General features: G+C 21.2%; 5 protein-coding genes across 5 annotated transcripts; 4 read left to right on the forward strand and 1 right to left on the reverse strand.

Moving 5' to 3' along the window:
• Positions 1 to 352: 352 nt before the first annotated feature.
• On the forward strand, positions 353 to 1356 carry LOC122498211 (proton channel OtopLc-like; the record flags this gene model as incomplete). Its single annotated transcript, XM_043605842.1, is given in 2 exon segments — positions 353 to 435; positions 611 to 1356. Coding segments are annotated over 2 exon segments (829 nt in total), but the record flags the coding sequence as incomplete, so codon positions are not given.
• On the forward strand, positions 1227 to 5235 carry LOC122498215. The gene is made up of 2 exons (XM_043605846.1): positions 1227 to 1388; positions 4268 to 5235. The coding sequence occupies exons 1-2, from the start codon at positions 1366 to 1368 to the stop codon at positions 4824 to 4826; spliced, it is 582 nt and encodes a 193-aa protein (XP_043461781.1). The 5' UTR covers positions 1227 to 1365; the 3' UTR covers positions 4827 to 5235.
• A 981-nt stretch (positions 5236 to 6216) lies between these two features.
• On the forward strand, positions 6217 to 11794 carry LOC122498268 (luciferin 4-monooxygenase-like). The gene is made up of 8 exons (XM_043605938.1): positions 6217 to 6366; positions 6516 to 6644; positions 7118 to 7325; positions 7479 to 7969; positions 10133 to 10310; positions 10471 to 10695; positions 11019 to 11245; positions 11559 to 11794. Exons 1-8 carry the CDS (start codon positions 6349 to 6351, stop codon positions 11703 to 11705), a joined length of 1623 nt encoding a protein of 540 aa, XP_043461873.1. The 5' UTR covers positions 6217 to 6348; the 3' UTR covers positions 11706 to 11794.
• A 2719-nt stretch (positions 11795 to 14513) lies between these two features.
• Positions 14514 to 15992, reverse strand: LOC122498273 (signal recognition particle 14 kDa protein). The gene is made up of 4 exons (XM_043605943.1): positions 15835 to 15992; positions 15690 to 15762; positions 15020 to 15132; positions 14514 to 14783 (listed from the first exon to the last, which is right to left on the reverse strand). The coding sequence occupies exons 1-4, from the start codon at positions 15856 to 15858 to the stop codon at positions 14667 to 14669; spliced, it is 327 nt and encodes a 108-aa protein (XP_043461878.1). The 5' UTR covers positions 15859 to 15992; the 3' UTR covers positions 14514 to 14666.
• Positions 15993 to 16180: 188 nt separating this feature from the next.
• Positions 16181 to 17966, forward strand: LOC122498272 (uncharacterized protein C14orf119). The gene is made up of 2 exons (XM_043605942.1): positions 16181 to 16488; positions 17340 to 17966. The coding sequence occupies exon 2, from the start codon at positions 17361 to 17363 to the stop codon at positions 17709 to 17711; it is 351 nt and encodes a 116-aa protein (XP_043461877.1). The 5' UTR covers positions 16181 to 16488; positions 17340 to 17360; the 3' UTR covers positions 17712 to 17966.
• Positions 17967 to 18567: the final 601 nt, after the last annotated feature.

An 18567-nucleotide genomic window follows, 5' to 3' on the forward strand; every position in this document is an offset into this window, starting at 1 on the left:
TTTTGAAATAATTCAATTTTTAAGGAACTTTCTCAAGAAGTATTAAAAATTTATTTGTATTAGAGAAGAATTTAAAATTTAACAATTTAAAATTTCTAGAGAATAATTGAATTGAATCAATTGAAACATTTAATCTTGAAAATAATTTTTCAGAGTTTTTCTTGACCGGGAAAAATAATTCATGACCTGGGATTTTTTATTCATGAAAAAACAATCACCCTGTAATTAAACAATGTTTTCTGTTTTCTCTTTAAAAAATTGTCTTTTATTAATAGTTTTTTCTTTATTTATTTATTTATTTAAATTAATAGTTTTTTATTTATTTATTTATTAATAGTTTTTCCTTTTGCAGTTTGATAGCAGCTGCGGTGACTTTCGTTATGGGACAAAACGTCGGTCGAAATCGCTTGTCTCACAAGCACAAATTCCACAGTAGTAAGTGTTTTAATTTTTATAACTCCGCTTGCATTGATAAACAACTTTAGTAAAATTTGATAAAAAGATTGACTCTATTTTGTTTTTGTATTCGAATTTATTTTGCTTTTCTTTCTTTCTTTCTATTTGAGGGAATAAAAAAACTAACATATTCTTGTCTTTTCTTTTTTTGCAGTTAAAGATTTAACGATTCACAATCGAGCGGGCTGCGATGGTTCGAGTAAAGGCCTTTTTCTGGGAATTCTATGTATGGTCGCTGGTATCGTTGTAATTCTTATTTTCCTCGTTGTGAGGGAGGATGAAAATTTTCCGCCATCAACACTCTCGTGGCTGACATGTGGCACTTTAATTGCAATTCTCAGTCTCAGTGGTCTAATGACAGCGAGTGGTTTAGTGCAAATACGTCAAATGTCAATTGTGTCAAGAGCGCCAGCCGCACTCGATACATTACTCTCAAATGTCTCTCTATTTGGCATTCAACTCTATTCGGTATTTACAATAATTGTCTGTATTTGCTGCTTGAATTGGACGGATGACGATGAATCGGAGGGACGACACATTATGCTATTGTCAGCATCGATTCTTCAATTATTACAGAGTTATGCCCAAAGTACATTGATTGCGGAGGCATCGAAAAGATCGTGTATCACGAGATATCAAATGATGGCAAAACCAGCGAGACAAGTTATTACATTTTTATTATTCAGCAATGCTGTTCTTTGGGCATTTGACACTGTCATCATTCACAATTGGATTTCACAGGAATTACAATTGAGATTTTTTGGCGTTCTTGCTTGGGGTATTATTTCTAGAATTGGATTGCCTCTATTGATTTTCTATCGATTTCACAGTTGTGTTTTGTTATTGGAAATTTGGAATAAGTGTTACAGAACGCCGCGGGGTGAACATCCGCTCAACTGACGACAAGGAATGACTCCAAGGTCACTTGCAGGGTATTTATCTAAAATTTAATGTTATTTTTAAATAAAATCCACTTTTTAAATTTTTACAATTTTTTTATCAAAATTTAATATTATTTTTTATATAAAATCTACTTTTGAAACTTTTACAATTTTTTTTATCAAAATTTAATATTATTTTTTATATAAAATCTACTTTTGAAATTTTTACAATTTTTTTTATCAAAATTTAATATTATTTTTTAATATAAAATCTACATTTGAAATTTTCACAATTTTTTTTAACAAAATTTACTTAATTTTGTTTTTATATAAAATCTACTTTTAACATTTTTACAATTTTTGTTAACAAAATTTACTTAATTTTATTTTTATATAAAATCTACCATTGAAATTTTTACAATTTTTGAACTTGATATTTTTAAAATATTGTTAAAATACTGAGTTGTCAAAAAAATAAGAATTGAAAATTAAAAACTAAAAAGTAATAAAGTTAAGAATTAAAAATTAAGAAATGGAAATTAAAAATAAGGGACAACTACTTTAAACCCTCTCTGACAGTTCAAAAAAAAAATTAATATTTATACTTCAAATTTTTGAATGATTTCAGATTTAAAATTCAGAAAAGTTCACTTATAAGCTAATTAATTATTATTATTTACGTCTATTTTTTAATATATTAATAAAATTCTTTGAAATAATGAAATAATTTTCAAAAATTTTAATAAAATTCTTCACAAGAATTAAATTTTTTTAAATAATGTAATTATTTTCGAGAATTTAATTATGTCCTGTACAATTTAAATGAAATTTCCCTAACTTTTTTAAAATAATTTTTTTGTTCAAACGTTTTTAATTTTAAAATTAATGTATTAAAAATCATTGAATTTTTGCAAAAAATTTTTTTTAAAAATTTGAAAAAAATTTAATACTTTCGAAAAATTTTATTATTTATAAAGATAATTAGAATTTTGACGAGAATTTTTCATATTTTTAAAAATATTTAAATTTTTGAGAATAATTTTATCAACATTTTTTTTAAATAATTGAATTCTTTTGGAAAATTCTATTAAAATAATAGATATTGAAAATCATTGAATTGAGGAAAATTTATGAAAATAATTAAAATTTTGACAAGAATTGTATTACAATTTTTGAAAAGAATTAAATTTTAGAGAAGAATTTTATTATTTATAAAGAAAAATGGAATTTTGTCGCAAATTTTTCTTATTTTTGAAAATAATTGAATTTTTACGAAGAATTTTATTAAAAGTTATTTTAAATATATTTGAATTCTTTTGGAAATTTTATTAAAATAGAAGATATTGAAAACCATTTAATTGAGAAAGATTTTTGAAAATTAATTGAAATTTTACCAAGAAATGTATTCAAATTTATGAAAATATTTTAATTTTTGAGAAGAATTTTATTACCTACTTTTGAAAATAATATTGAATTTCTAGGGAAATTTTTGATTTTTGTCAAGATAATTGAATTCCTTAGAAGAATTTTATTAAAATTTTTGATAATCCTAATTTAATTCTACAGAAGAATTTATTTTGGATTTTTTTTTAAATAATGGAGATTCTTTAATAATTTTAATTGGAAATTTTGAAAGTAATTGAATTTTTTTAAGAATTTCTTTCAAGTTTTTTAAATAATCGTGTTTGTTAATAATTGAAATTAAACATTCGATGATTTTACTTTATTAATTAAATTTTGTTAAAATTGTTTTGAAAATAATAATTGAATTCTTGAAAAAAATTTGACTATTTTTAAAAATAATTGAATTCTTTTGAAGAATTTCTTAAATAATTGAATTTTATGAAGAATTTCTTTCAACATTTTAAAATAATCGTGTTTCTTAATAATTGAAATTAAAAATTTGATTATATTGATTTTATTAAAATTTTTTAAAAGAATTAAAAATATTCTCAGAATTTCATTAAAATTTTATTAAAATACAGAAACTTTTTAAATGCAACTTTTTAAATTAATCGTCTCTTTTAATAATTGTAATTAAAAATTTTATTTTTTGAATTTTATTAAAATTGTATTGAAAATAATTGAATTTCTGAGAAGAATTTTTTTATTTGTAAAAATAATTGAATTGTTTTGAAAAATTTATTAAAATTACGATTTTAGCAATTAAATCTACAAATTTGAAAAAAAAGAACGAGAAAATGAAACTTTTTTTGTTTATTTTTTACTTTGTGGTATATTTTTTGAAAATTGCAGAAAAAATTTGTAACTAAATATAGATGTCATCCTTTAAGTCTTATCTTTAATTTAAGACCAAAAAATTTAAAAAAATCTTATTCGGTTTGCGACATATCTTTGGAAATTTGGAAATTCGAAAAAAAATATATTTTTGAAAAATAGTAATTAAAATTTTTTGAAGATACGCATATAATTAAATTCACGAAAAATTTTTTTAGAAAATTGAAACAATAGGAAATTTTGTAAAATTCTATTTTTATTTCTTTGGAAACTTTTAAAGTTTGGAATAATTCTATTCAAAAATTCTAAAGAAATAATTGAATTTTTAAAGAGTTAGAGTTGCATTTTTTAGAAATAATTAATTTTCAAAAGGTGTTTCATATAAATTATTTGAAATTTAAATTCCTGTTGGAAAATAGATAAGAAAAGTTTTTAAATTTTTGTTTTACAAAAAGTATTCAAGTTTAGAACAATTTAATTTAGAAATTCCGAAAGAATTTATTTCTTGTAAAAATATTGTAATTGAAGTTTATTAAAAATAATTATATTTCCGAAAATAATTTTAAAAAATTTAAAACAAAATTTAAAACTTTATCAAATTTCATTGAAATAAATTTTATATTTTAATACATTTTATTTGATTACTTTTAATAATTATTTTGAAATTATAAATTAAATAAATTTTTTTACAGAAAATTAAAACATCATCGCCGTAAAGTAAAGAATTTCCATCATCACCATCATCATCGTCGTCATCAGAAAAAGCAACAAGGTGAATTGAAGGTTCCACTTTTTAAGAATCTGGTGACCTTGGAATCAAATTCGCATCATCCACATCCGTACATGGACAGCGTTAGTTGGCTCTATTTGGATCCAAATCCTTTGATAAAAATCGATGCACCATTAATTGAAAAGCATGATATTGATTATGCAATGCCACCACCGCGAAGAAAGACGAATAATTGCTTGAATTATAAATGTCATAATCATCGTCATCATTATCGTCATCAACGTAAACATCAACATTGTCGTCATCGTCGTGTTGTCAGTGATCCTGGCGCGAAAAATTGGAATACCAATAATCCCCTGGAATTAAAGGGACACAGAAGAATTTCAAGTTATCATCATGAAAATGATATTTGTCTACAGGAAGCATGTAACGATCGTAATCGTGATGATACGATGACTTCAACGTTCAGAAAAGTGCCATGGCATCCCAATCTGCACATGCTCAAAATTCGACCAACTTGAGAATTTATTTTGTTATATATATATTTTTTTAAAAGTTCTTTTCTCTCTTCGAATTCCATTTATTTAATCTATTTAATTTTCCAATTAAATATATTAAAATTTTTAAAAAGATTCAAAAATTTTTGTCGAACACGAAGAGAAAATGTATAAATCTTCATTTGTAGAAAATGATTTCGTAAATATTCGAAGTTTATGCAGAGGAAATTTTTGTATATTTCGATAAATCACAATTGTCTCGGATTGAAAATTTTGGGGAACTAAAATTTTTACAAGAGGGTAATTTTTTCAATTCCAAATTATTATCGTGGGTGAAAAAATTTTATAATGAAAACAATTTATATGCGGAAAAGTAAACAACTGGAAACTTTTGGAAATTTGTAAATATTGTACAATGTAAAAATATTATTGGAAAAAAATACGTATATCTTGGAAAAATTAATAGAAATATTATTTTTATTAATTTTTCATATTAATTATTAATTAATATAAATAAAAAGTTAAAATTTATTCAAAAGTATCTTTAAATAAATTTTAACTTTTTTAAAATTTATTCAAAAATATCTTTAAATAAATTTTAACTTTTTAATTTGTGATAAAAATTTTCCAAATTGTGTGAAAAATGGAAAAAAAATAATTTTTTGGGAGAAAATTTATTAGTTTTGGAATTGAAAAAAATATCGATCTTGGTGAGAAATTTTAAATTCTATACGTGCAATATATAGTTTAATTATACATTTAAAAATGTATGTACAGAATTATTAGGTAGATTTTAATATTATCTAGATTAGAATTATGTATACTTTAATTTTCTAATTAATCGTGAGGAGGAATTTCATAACGTAAAATTTTTTCCATTTCGTAACTTACAGCCATTAACAAAAAAATTTTTTTTATTTAAATAACAGTCGCATTATAATTTTTTCAAATTTTTTTTTTAATTTTCTTAATTTTTCTTGTAATTATTTTACTAATCTTATTATTTAACTCTCTTTTTTCTCTTTTCTTTTTTCTGTTCTTTTTTGTAAATTCTAAACAAGAAGTCTATTTTTTAAAACATTTTTTTTAAAACATTTTTTTAAATCTTTTTTTTTAAATCTTTTTTTTTTAAATCTTTTTTTTAATCTTTTTTTTAATCTGTTTTTTAATCTTTTTTTTAATCTTTTTTTTAAAATAGTTGTACAGTACTTTTAGATAAACTATTGTAATTGCGATTATGGGTCCGATAATAAAAAAAAGAAAGAATACGATTCTCATGGAAATTATTTATTATAAAATTGATTTCTTTTTTTTCTTTGCTTTTTTGAAAAAATCTCTTCTGTGACCTCAATTAAGGAAAAGTAAGACAAAAGCAAACTTTCTTGTTTAAAAAAAAAATCTTTAAATTTCCTCGTTTGCACAGAATCCATGAGGAAACAGCGGAAATTTTTTTTTATCAGCTGCATTATAAATATGAGAGATGAAAAATTGAATCCTGTAGTCTTTGAAGTATTTCAGTGGCGAGAAGAATTTTTTTTTTATCATCATGGATAGTATTCTATCGGTAATTTACAATTGTTATTAATTATTATTGTAGAAATTTGCGTTTTTTTTTAATAATTATGATTTTAATTTTAATAATTGTATTAAAATCGATAACTGTTTTATTAATTTTTAAATTTTAATAAGTAATTTTTGTTTCTTTCGTTTTAGAAAAATCCAAAATTCAAAATTGAAAATGGAGTTCTTAAAGGAGAGGAAATAGCGGTGGATGTTGGTGACGCTGATGTTGGAAGGGAAATGTTTCAAACTCTGATGAATAATCCGAATTTCGTTGGTCAGGTAATGTTTTGTTTGATGTTTTATGAATTATTTTTATAAATAGTAAAATTTATTGCAAAAATTCAATTATTTTTAATACAATTTTAATCAAATTTTATGAAAGAATTAAGTTTTTTTTTAATTTTTAATAATATTTTTCGAAAAAATTCAATTATTTTCTTTTTTATTTCTTTTCATTTTCTATTCTTTTTTTTCCTTTTATTTAACATTAAATTTTTTTCTTCTATTTTTTAGTCTTTTCTTTGCTTTTCTTATTCTTTTTTATTTTTTAAGCCTTTTCCTAAGAAAAAAATTTCTGGGATTTTAAAATTAAATTTTAAAATTAAAATTTTCTGGGAAAATTTCTGAAAAATTTTTTCCTTTATTTTAATTAAAATTTTTTCTTCGTTCTTTTTAAAAACTTTTTTTCCTTTTTGCTTCTTAATTATATTTCGTGTTCGTGTTATTAATTGGAAAATGATTTATTTTCTCAGGTAGATGCAGTCACAGGTGAAGAGTGCACTTTCAAAAGAATGGCAGACGAAAGTGTTAGATGCTCGTTATGGATGAGAAAAGAAGGAATGAAACTCGGAGATGCTGTTGTTGTTTTTACTCATAATCACTTGGCAACATATATTCCCTGCCTTGCAACATTATTCAACAGAGGAATCATTTGTCCTTCATTTTCAGGACACTCTGTTGGTAAATATTCAAGAAAAACAATAATAACGAAATTAATAATTAAAAATAATAAAAAATTTTCTAACAAAACTTTTCAAATTTGCATTTAAATGGAAAATTACTTTTTGCTTAATTTTGTCTTCGTTTTTGAAATGTTTTCGAATTTTGTTACAGAAAATTTAGAATACATTACCGAACTGATAAAACCAAAATTTATCTTCGCCGACGAGAGAGAAGCAATATTAATTGATAAAATGTTGAAGAAAAAGGAAAATAATGATATAAAAATTATAACGTTTGAAAAAATTGAGGGATTTATTTCAATTTTTGATGTACTCGATGGACATAATTCAGAGGAGATTGACAATTTTTCTTGCACAAAACCAAATAGTCCGGAGGATAATTGTATATTAATTTTCACGTCTGGCGCGTCTGGTGAACCAAAACCAACGCTACATTTATATGGTTCAGTGATGCATACAATTTTAATGTGTCGATTAATTAAAAATCGTGAATGTCAAGTGGCATTAAATAGTTCGCCACTCGGTTGGGTAACGGGAATTGTTAATACAATTCTTGATATTGTGATGTTTATAAAGAAGATAATTATTCATGAAAAAGGACACGAGCCAGAGGAAATTCTTCGTTTCATCGAAAAATACAAGGTATTTTATATTTACCTTGTACTTTATATTTACTTAGTAAACTATAAAATTAGTGAGAAATTATTTTCAAACTAACACAAATTCTAATACAAAACCTTCACAAATTTTTTGTACTTCTGACAATAATTCTTTTTCAAATAACTTCATTCTTGAAGAAGTATCATAAAATTATTACTTGTAAATTATTTAATGAATTATTTTACTTTTAAATATTTCAAAATTAATTGTATTTTAAAAGAGTTGAGTTTACAATTTTCATAAATAGATGAACTTCAAAAGGATTTAATTTGAAATTTTTAAAAATTTCAATTTTCAATGAATTTAATTAGAAATTTTAAAGAAATAAGATTTTTGAAAAATTTTAATAATTCAAATTCTTCTGAAATTAGTTCAATTTTTTGATTTATATTTAATTACTTATTAAAAATGATGGATTTTCAGAAGAATTTTACTTAAAACCACTAAAAAAAAGTGAATTTTGAAAAAGTTACGAATGATTGCAGAAATTCAATTACTTTTAAAAGTATTATTCTTCACAAAAATTCAATTATGTTCAAAAACTAAATAAAATTCTCTACAAAATTTCAATTATCTTTATAAATAATAAAATTCTTCCATTAAATTCAATTACTATCAAAAATTTTCCTCAATTAAATGATTTTCAATATCTTCTATTGTAATAAAATTTCCAAAAGAATTCAAATATTTAAAATAAATGATAATAAAATTTTTGGCAAAATCTCAATTATTTTCAAAAATTTTAATAACATTTTTGACAAAATTTCAATTATTTTCAAAAATTTTAATAAAATTCTTTTATTAAATTCAATTATTATCAAAAAATTTCCTCAATTAAATGATTTTCAATATCTTCTATTTTAATAAAATTTCCAAAGGAATTCAAATATTTAACAAAAATTTTAATAAAATTTTGGCAAAATCTCAATTATTTTCAAAAATTTTAATAAAATTTTTGTCAAGATTTCAATTATTATCAAAGATTTTAATAAAATTCTTGGCAAAATTTCAATTATTTTCAAAATTGAATAACATTTTTGGCCACAAATTTTAATTATTTTCAAACATTTTAATGATATTTTTGTCAAAATCTCAATTATTTACAAAAATTTTAATAAAATTCTCGTCGAAATTTCAATTATTTAAAAAAATTTTAATAAAATTCTCGTCAAAATTTCAATTATCTTAACAGATAATAAAAATCTTCTCTAAATTTCAATTATTTTTAAAATTGAATAAAATTTTTGGACAAATTTTAATTATTTTCAAAAGTAATGAATTTCCTTTATAAATTTCTTCGCAATAATTCAATTATTTTCTTAAATAATAAAAGTTTTTTAAGAATTTAATTATTTTTATAAACATTAAAACTAATTGCAGAATTTTAAATATTTTTAATATAATTTCAATCGAATTTCTCGAAAACTGTTATTATTCTTAAAAATTTTATTAAAATTCGTTAAAAAAATTCAATTATTTAAAAATTTTGTTGATAAAATTCCTTATAAGAATTAAATTTTAAGAAACATTCAATTATCCAACAAATTATTTATTTTTGTATTTAAATAGTGCAAAAATTTTAAATGATTTATTTAAAAGTAGCGCAAAAAAATTTATTTTAAATTGAATTTTAGTTTTAATTTTAGATAGTAGTTGAATTTTTTTAAAAGGTTTTAAATTAATATATATTTGAAAATTGAAATTTTTCATACTTTTAACTGACAATTCTGTAGAATTCATTTTTTTTAAACTTTAATTGAATTTTTTTAAAATTATTATAGAAACTTTTATTTTCCAATATAGGATTTAATTTTGAAGAACTTTCAAATAATCGATGTTTCGTAGAATTGAATTGTAAATAAATAAATTTGAAAATTCTCAAAGAACTTTTTCAAAAATTATTAAAAATTAATATAGATAATTGATTTAGAGAAGAATTTTAGTTAACAATTTTTAGAAAATAATAATAATAAAAATATTAATTGAAATAAACATGAGAAAAAAATTTAATAAAATTATTTTAAATTATTTTGATTTAACTCTGGTTAAAATTAAATTTAATTTGTTTAATTTTCAAATTTAATATAACAATTTTTTTTGAAACGTTTAATTCTAATTTTCTAATTCACTTCTTGTATATTTCAGGTGTCAAATTTGATTCTGGCATTCGATATGATTTACAAATGTCACATGGTGAAAAATTGGAGAGATTACGATTTAACGTCTATTAAACGAATGTCAATTGGTGGTGCAAAATTGAATCCAAATGTATTTGAATTTTTTCAAGAAATTTTTCCAAACGGCCAACTACAAATTGCGTATGGTTTGTAAATTCATATATTTATTCGTAAAGTTAATATTAAAGTTAAATTATTATTTATGTAATTAAAGTTTTTATTTCATTATTTAACATCTAATTTTTACATTTGATTAAACATAAATTGTATTTTATTAATATTAATTATTTGAAAATATAATTTCAGGTTCAACGGAATTATTATTGATAGGTTTTAAAACTGTGATAAATAGGGAAAATTTTGATTCCTGTGGTTTTATTATTCCCGGAGTTCAAGTGAAAGTAATTAATCCTCAAAATGGAGAAACTTTACGAGCAAATGAAATTGGAGAACTTTGTTTTAAAACGCCATTTATGTTTAGAGAATATTATAAAAATCCAGAGGCAACGAAATCGTCAATTGACGAGAACGGTGAATATTATTATTATTTAAATAATTATAATTATTGAATATTAATTACTAAAATAAATAAAATGTTAATTTTTTGTTAATCTTAAGAAAAGCTGGAATAAATATTATAATTGAAATTGAAAGGATCATAATTAAGAATTTAATTAAAAATTGAAAACTAGTGAATTAGAAAAAAATTAGTTGAGTAATTAATTAAGTAAAAAAGGAAATTAATTAAAATTAAAATAATAATTACGAAAAGTATGGAAAAAGTTATAAAAAGTGTTTATAGGAACAAAATTTTAATTAAAATATTTTATTAATTTTCTATTGTAATTTTACAGGTTGGTTTCATTCGAAAGATTGTGGTTATTACGATGAGAAAGGTTACGGCTATATTGCAAGTAGAAAATCAAATTTATCCCTCGACGATGAGAAAAATCAAATTCATTGGGAAATTGAAAGAATTTTATTGTTGAATTCAAGTGTCGTTGAAGTTGCCACAATTTCTGATACGAAAAATTCGAAAATAAGAATTTTCGCATTTGTCACCATTATTCCAAATGCAAAGGTGATTATAATTATTAGTAATTAATAATAAGAATTATTAATTAATTAATTAATTAATTAATTAATAATATAGAAAATAAATAGGTTAAAAATTAATAATATTATTAATCTGAAATTATTATGTTGTTACTATTTATTTTAATATAATAAAATTGAAAATATTCAAAAGAAAGAAAAATAATAAAAACAATATTTATTTGATTTATTTGTATTAGAAATTTTTTTTAATATGACAAAAATGATATAAAAAGATAACAGAATTTATTCCTATTATTGTTTTTCAATAAATAATAAAACAAAATTGTACTTTTCAGGTGACGGAAGAGGAATTGGTGGATATTCTAAAATTTCTCAGCTTAAAGGAATGTCAGGTAACTGTTAAAATTTTAGAAAACATGCCACTTACCTATAGTGGAAAAATAAAAATCAACGTTTTGAAAACAATGACTGAAAGCATGTAAAATTCTATAAAATTCAAGGGAAAAAAAGAGAAAAATAATATTTAAAAAAAAAAATAAAAAAAATTGAATAATAAAAAAATAATGAAAATAATAGGTAATAATAATGATAATAATAATAATAATTAAAATAATAAAAACAATATTTTAATAAAATAAAATAATAAATAAAAAGAAAACAGAATAGAACTTTTTTCTAATTTCCTTTTCGAAAAGTAAATAAATTTTTTAATTTAATAATAAATATTTAATATAAATAAAAAATAATTATAGTAATTTTTAATAATCGAATTTAATTTCAAAACGTATTTTATTCATATAAAATAATTCTCAAGTTATGAACTGTTTTAAAAATATTGTAGGGACATTATGTTTTTAAAAATAATTTTTTAAAATAATAAATATATTTTGTTTATAAAAATATTACTAAAAATCTTTCTAAAAATATTTAAACTTAAAATCTAAATTAAAAAAAAAGAACTTTATAAACAAACAATTTTATATAAGTATTTCTATAAACAAAAATTTATAAAATATTTCTATTTTTCTATTTATTTTATTCATTTTATTTATATAATTTACTTAATTATTTAATTGTTTATAAAGTTACTTAAAAAATAATTTTAAAAATTAAAATTATTTAAAATATTAAAATAATATTTGTAAATTTTATAAATTACTAAATTAAAATAATAATATTTATTTACATACATTAATAATCTTTTTAATTGTTTTTTAATTACAAATGTAATTAAATTATAACAATAGATTTTTTTTAAGTATAGTTACTTTTATTTAAATCAATAGTGAAATGATAATAACAATAATAATATTAATTTTTATAATCTGCAGTATAATTAAATTTATTTACATCACATAATTTGAAATAACTGAAAATAATATAATTTTTTTGCAATTTATTTGCAAAGTAAATAAATATTTTTAATTTAGCGGTAAAATTGCAGACATAATTTGAATTTTCATATTATTTTGTTGGCGATACTGAGAGAAAAGTTAGGGTTTCTCTTTATCTAGTATTGGCAGCACTGCTCATTGCATTGTCGCTGTTGTATCAACGAGAAGGACGAGAAGAAAGCGTTTGTTGTTGCAGAATTATTAAATCTAATTGAATCATTTATATTTTTAAGTTCTTTATTAGTTTCTATCGGTAATTAGTTTCAAGTTTGAGTATTGAATCAATAATTTATAAAAGTTTCATAAACACGTATAAAAATGTCAAATAAATGTTCGACATAACCTCGAAATCATAGGAAAAAGCGGAAAAGGTATCATAGGTATGAAATTATTTTAATAATAAATTAACAATCCAGTCTTTAAACATGGTTGAATAATCATGTTCGACAAACTAAATTTAGAAAATATTTAATAAATATTTATAATTTTTAAAAAAATCACTGGAATTTATATATTATAAGGAAATAATACAAATTTTAGCAACGTATTATTCAGACTCTTTTAGGAAGAATTCATGCGCCTTATTCTCCAAATAGAATTCATTTTTAATACGGCATTTTTGCAATCGGGTTATAAATAATATTTATTTACTTTTATTTTTAATAATTAAACTAAAAAGATGAATAATTTTACAAAAAAAAGATAATGGTTAAACTTTTTTTTTTTATATTGAAATAAAAAAAGACATCATTGTTCACTGCAAGAATTCAAAAATTTATTTATCTTGCATTGACAACATTGGTGACTACAATAAATTCCCTTTTTTATTTTTTTATCCTGCACTTCTGCTGTTGGCAGCAGTGCTTATTGCAATAATAGTTGCCTTGCTTCGCAGCACTCGCAAAGTCGCAAGTAGAAGAAAGTATTTGTTTTTACAAGTAAATTGTTTATATATTTTCACGTTTATTATCAATCGTTAGTAATAATTAGCTTCAAATTTAAGTAAATAATTGATAATTAAAGTTAAAGTTTAACAAAAACATGAAGAAGATTGAAAATATTTCGTGAAATTATTTTCGACAAAAGTTAACCTCAAAAGGTATTATTAAGTTCAGAATATTATTTAAAATTAGTATTATAAATAATAATTAATTAATTAATTATTTTTAATTAGTATTTTTATTCTAATAAAAGCAAAAGAATGAATAATTTTATCTTTTATAACAGAAAAGGTAAGAAACTTTAGAGTTTTCTTATAATTATGCATTAATAAAAAATAAAACGTTTTCAAAACATTAATAATTACTCAAGAAAATCATACTTTGTGAAATTATTAATATTTTTTTGAACATTTTTAAAAAATTCGAATTTTAAAAAAGTAACAGTAAAATTTTTTTTGAAAATTAAATTTTATAGAAGAAAATCGTACTTTTTTGAATATTTTTCAAAAATTAAAAGTTCTAAGTATATACCTCCGTGTTTCGGAAAAAAGGTCTTTAATAAAAAAAAAGCTCCAATTTGATGAAAAAAGCCCAAATTTGATATTTGACTCGAAAAATTGTTTTAAAAATTTACAAGACCAGCGCCATTTTTTAAGATACTCCGTGTTTAGGAAAAACTTTTCTTTGATAAAAAAAAGCTCCAATTTTATGAAAAAAGCCCAAATTTGATAATTGACCCGAAAAATTGATTTAAAAAATTTACAAGACTTAGAGTCGTTTTTCAAGATACAATTTTTTTCTGAATCGGAAATAAATTATAAAAAGGTTCTGAGTACCTTCGTGTTTCAGAAAAAGCTCCAAATTAATTTAAAAAAGCCCAAATTTGATATTCGACTATAAAAGTTTAAATTTGATATTTTACTCCAAAAATTGTGAAAATAACTTTAGAAAAAACTTTGTTTAATTATCTTTTATTATCTATAAACTTGAAAGTGACTCTTCATTTTACACGAATGAATAGTATACAATTTGATATAGTACAAAAAAATATTAATCGGCATGTAGAACATATCAACATTTAAAAAAGAAGTGATAAATAAATTAACAATTAAAGTGCCTTCGGCTTAGAGGATTTGACTTTCTTTAGTTTTTTCAGTCCATTTATATTGCTCTTTAAAAGATTCCAGTACGCCTGCTGGAATTTGTTCACGTCCTTTGGATGAATCTGTAATAAAAAAAATTGATATTGTTAAAAAAAAACTGAATTTACAAACAAATATTTTTTATTTAAAGATGTTAGATTTTTTTGGATTATTCTAATAATTATAGTGAAAGCTGTTAATTTTTTAAAAAAATAATAAAATATAGATTTATTAAATAAAATAAACTGCGGACAGTTTACTTTTTAAAAATAACCTATTTAAAAAAAAGCAATAAAAATGTAATGATAAATTAACTTACGACTGTCGAGATCTTCTTTGAACTAAGAGTTGCACGAACTAAACAAAGATATTCACTAGGAACGGGTAATGGAGGTTTACTTTTCCTTGGCACTGGCTTATTATGTCCATTAACTGAAAAAAATTATTAAAATAATTAGAGACACGATTAATTTACAAAGAAAAGTAGAAATTGACAATGACAAAGAATCATTTTTCCATAATTGAATATTTTTATTTTTTACTATTACTTCTTTAAGTATTTTATTATTTATTATTAATTATTATTAATAATTATTATTACTCATTTTTAATACTCTGACGACTGAGTAATAAAATTATTATTTATATTATTATTAATAGTTGTTATTTTATTATTTATGTTATATTTTTATCCGTATATTGAAAGAAAAACTCCCAAATAATTCAAATACTTGACAAATATTTTATATTTACTGTATACTTCGATTTTTCTCAAAAGGTTTGTACAAGTCATCGTTTTGATGATTGTTGACAGAGAAAAATGGAAATATTTGAAAGATTTTAAAAAATTTGATAAAGAAAAGCAAACTTTTTAAATTGCGAGCTTTGATAAGTTTAGTAAATTGCTAATACAGTGGTTTTAGTTATTAAAATTTTGTTTGTTAAAATGCAGAGGTGAATTTTAATGGTTATTAATTAATTATACTTACACCTTTTGATGGTCAATGAGACTGCACCAGAGAGTCTTGATTTTTCAAACAAACGTGTGAGTTCGGCTAAAAACTACAATAAATTGAAATGAAAGATAAATTCTATTCTATTTATTTGAAATTTAATTATTTCTTTAATATTTACCGCATCATTCTCTAGTAAAACCATTACGACGGTAGCATATGCCCTTTTTTTCGTCAATACGTCAAACAAACTTCAATTTTGACACTTTTTTGAGGTTAGAACATGCCACGGACAGTCAACCAGGAGCGTAGATAGAAAATAGAGAACCCGGGTTCCGTTTAAAAATTTTTACAATTTTTTAAATATTTTTTATTTTTATAGTTTTATATAATTATAAAAGAAGAAATTATTCTATAGATGGAAAATTTCTATAAAGTTACAAAAAAGCAAAAATTAGTTTTTCTATTTTTAAATAAAAAATCGAACAAATTAAAAATATTTTAAGTACTTTGACATATATATAAATATTTATAAACACTCCTTTTTAACCCTTTCTCATCGTTTTGTTGAAAAAGTAATATTATAAAAAATGTAAATTAAAAATACTTTTTACTTTAATTTTTTAATTTGAAAAAAAAATTAGAATTGTCCCATTTTTGTTTGGCTGTAACGAATTGAAGTTAAACTTTACTTTCTCACATATTGTTGAGAAACGGTAAAAGAATTTTGACAAAGTGAGAGGCAAGTGACGAAGTATATAAAAAAGTTCAAATGGTCATTTAAAAACATATTTCACCGATTATTTTGAAAACGAAAAATTGGACTCTGAAATTGGTAAATTTTTTTGTATTAAACTTTTGTTTTAAATTACATACCGCACTGAGACTGATTTTAAATTAATTTGTCGAATCTAACCTCAAAGTTTCAACAATTAATCAACTTTTTTACGTATTTTATTATTTAAATTAAAATTGAATCATTGTAAAATTAATTCTTTTTCTAAATTTACTTTCTTTTAATTTTTAATCAATTTTGATGTTTAATAATTCAAAATTTCCTTGTATGACGTTTTATAACCTCAAAAAAAGTTAAAGATTTATTTTTCTATAACAAACATTTGTTTTGGATTTAAAAATATATTTTAGTAATATAATTTTTTAATTTTCCCTCCAAAAAATCGAAATTGTTTCTGAACAAAAAATAATTTTAAAAAATAATGTCAATTGTTGAATATATTAGTGTCGGTTTTTTTGTTTTATTTTTTCAAATTACAATTTTTTGAGAAAGAAATATTTGAATTTTCGAGATTTAAGATTTTTATTTAATTATATTTGTAAATAATAAAGTTCTTTGAAGAACTTGAATTTTTTTAATGTAATTTGAAATAAATTCGTCAAAAAATGCAATTATTCTTAGAAATTTTATTAAATTTAATTTGTAAAATGTATTGTATATAAATAAATAAATAAAATATAAATATATTTGATAAATAAATAAAAAATTTAATTTAATTAAATTAAATTAATTAATGTTAAGTTCATTAAAATTCAGTTACTCTTTAAAATAATTTCGATTTTTTCAATTTAAAATTCGATTTTCAAAACAGAAAATTTCGTACAAATAAAAAATCAGTCTGTGTGGTTTTTTTGGCAAATATACAACAACAAAGTAAAATTATGTTTTAGATAAAAAAAATTGTAAAAAAAATGTCGACAACACTATCGAACGAAGCTCAAATGCGTTACATTGTTGAATGGTTTCAAGAATGGTCTGAAATGCAAAGAACCGATTTTCTTGGAATATTTCTTGAACGTTGCAGTCCAGCAGGTCTTGTTAATGGTTTACTCTCGGGACTTGAGGGATTATGCAGTAAAGATGACATTGATCGACCACCAAGTTTATTTCAATGTCGAATTAAATTATTTCGCGAATGGAGTCAAAATTGGTCGCAACAAGAAAAAGATTCACTCACAGTTTCAATAAAAAATATTGATCCAAAATTCGCCGAGCAATATGATCAGAGGTTATCTGATTGTACTGCCGATGGCGAGGAATAATTTTTTAAGGCAAAAGAAAAGAAATTAATTAATTGCCAAAAAAAAAACAAAATTTGAAAAAAATAATACTTTTTTAATAATAATACTTTTTGAGAATTGTAAGTGAAACTTTTGGTACAAATTTTTTTGTTTCTTAGTACAAGAGACTTTTTAATCGAAAAATTCAAGAAAGACTGGATTTTATAGCTTCATATCATTTTATCGAATATTATTATTATTATTATATAGTTTATAATATTGCTAGTGTATAGAAATGCGAAATTAATTTTAAAACAGTATTTTTAAATTATCCACTTTTTGAAATTTTGATGATAAATTTATGTATAAAATAATTTATACATTTTATACATTTTATAATTATAATTATGTGGAAAATGTGATAGTAAATTTGCTATAATTTTTTTTATACACATTTTATAGCGTTTGCTGGACTTATGAAACATTCCAATTTTTAAGAAATCAATTCAAGTGATTAATTAATTAATGATTATTGTTAATTGTTATTATTTAATTACAAATTTAGAAATAAAGAAATGTATTGTATTTCATGTCTAAATTCATTTGGATTATAAATTATAATTTTAATTAATTGAGGAGTTTTTCTTTCAAATAAGATAAAACAATAGCAAGATAATATGAATACGCTTTATTTTTTTTAATCCTTACAAAAAAGCGGAAAATCTTTCACATTTGGAAATATTTTCTAAAAAGATTTTTTTTGCTTTACAAAATTTTAGTTTTTCGAAAAGGATTTTCGAAATATTCAGATCGATTTGTAATTTATAATTTATTATATTATTAATTATTATAATTATAATGATCATAATTACATGATTGACATAAATTGTAATAATTA

The sequence above is a fragment of the Leptopilina heterotoma genome, unplaced genomic scaffold (assembly GCF_015476425.1).
Source record: "Leptopilina heterotoma isolate Lh14 unplaced genomic scaffold, ASM1547642v1 Lhet_144, whole genome shotgun sequence".
NCBI classification, from domain to species: domain Eukaryota; kingdom Metazoa; phylum Arthropoda; class Insecta; order Hymenoptera; family Figitidae; genus Leptopilina; species Leptopilina heterotoma.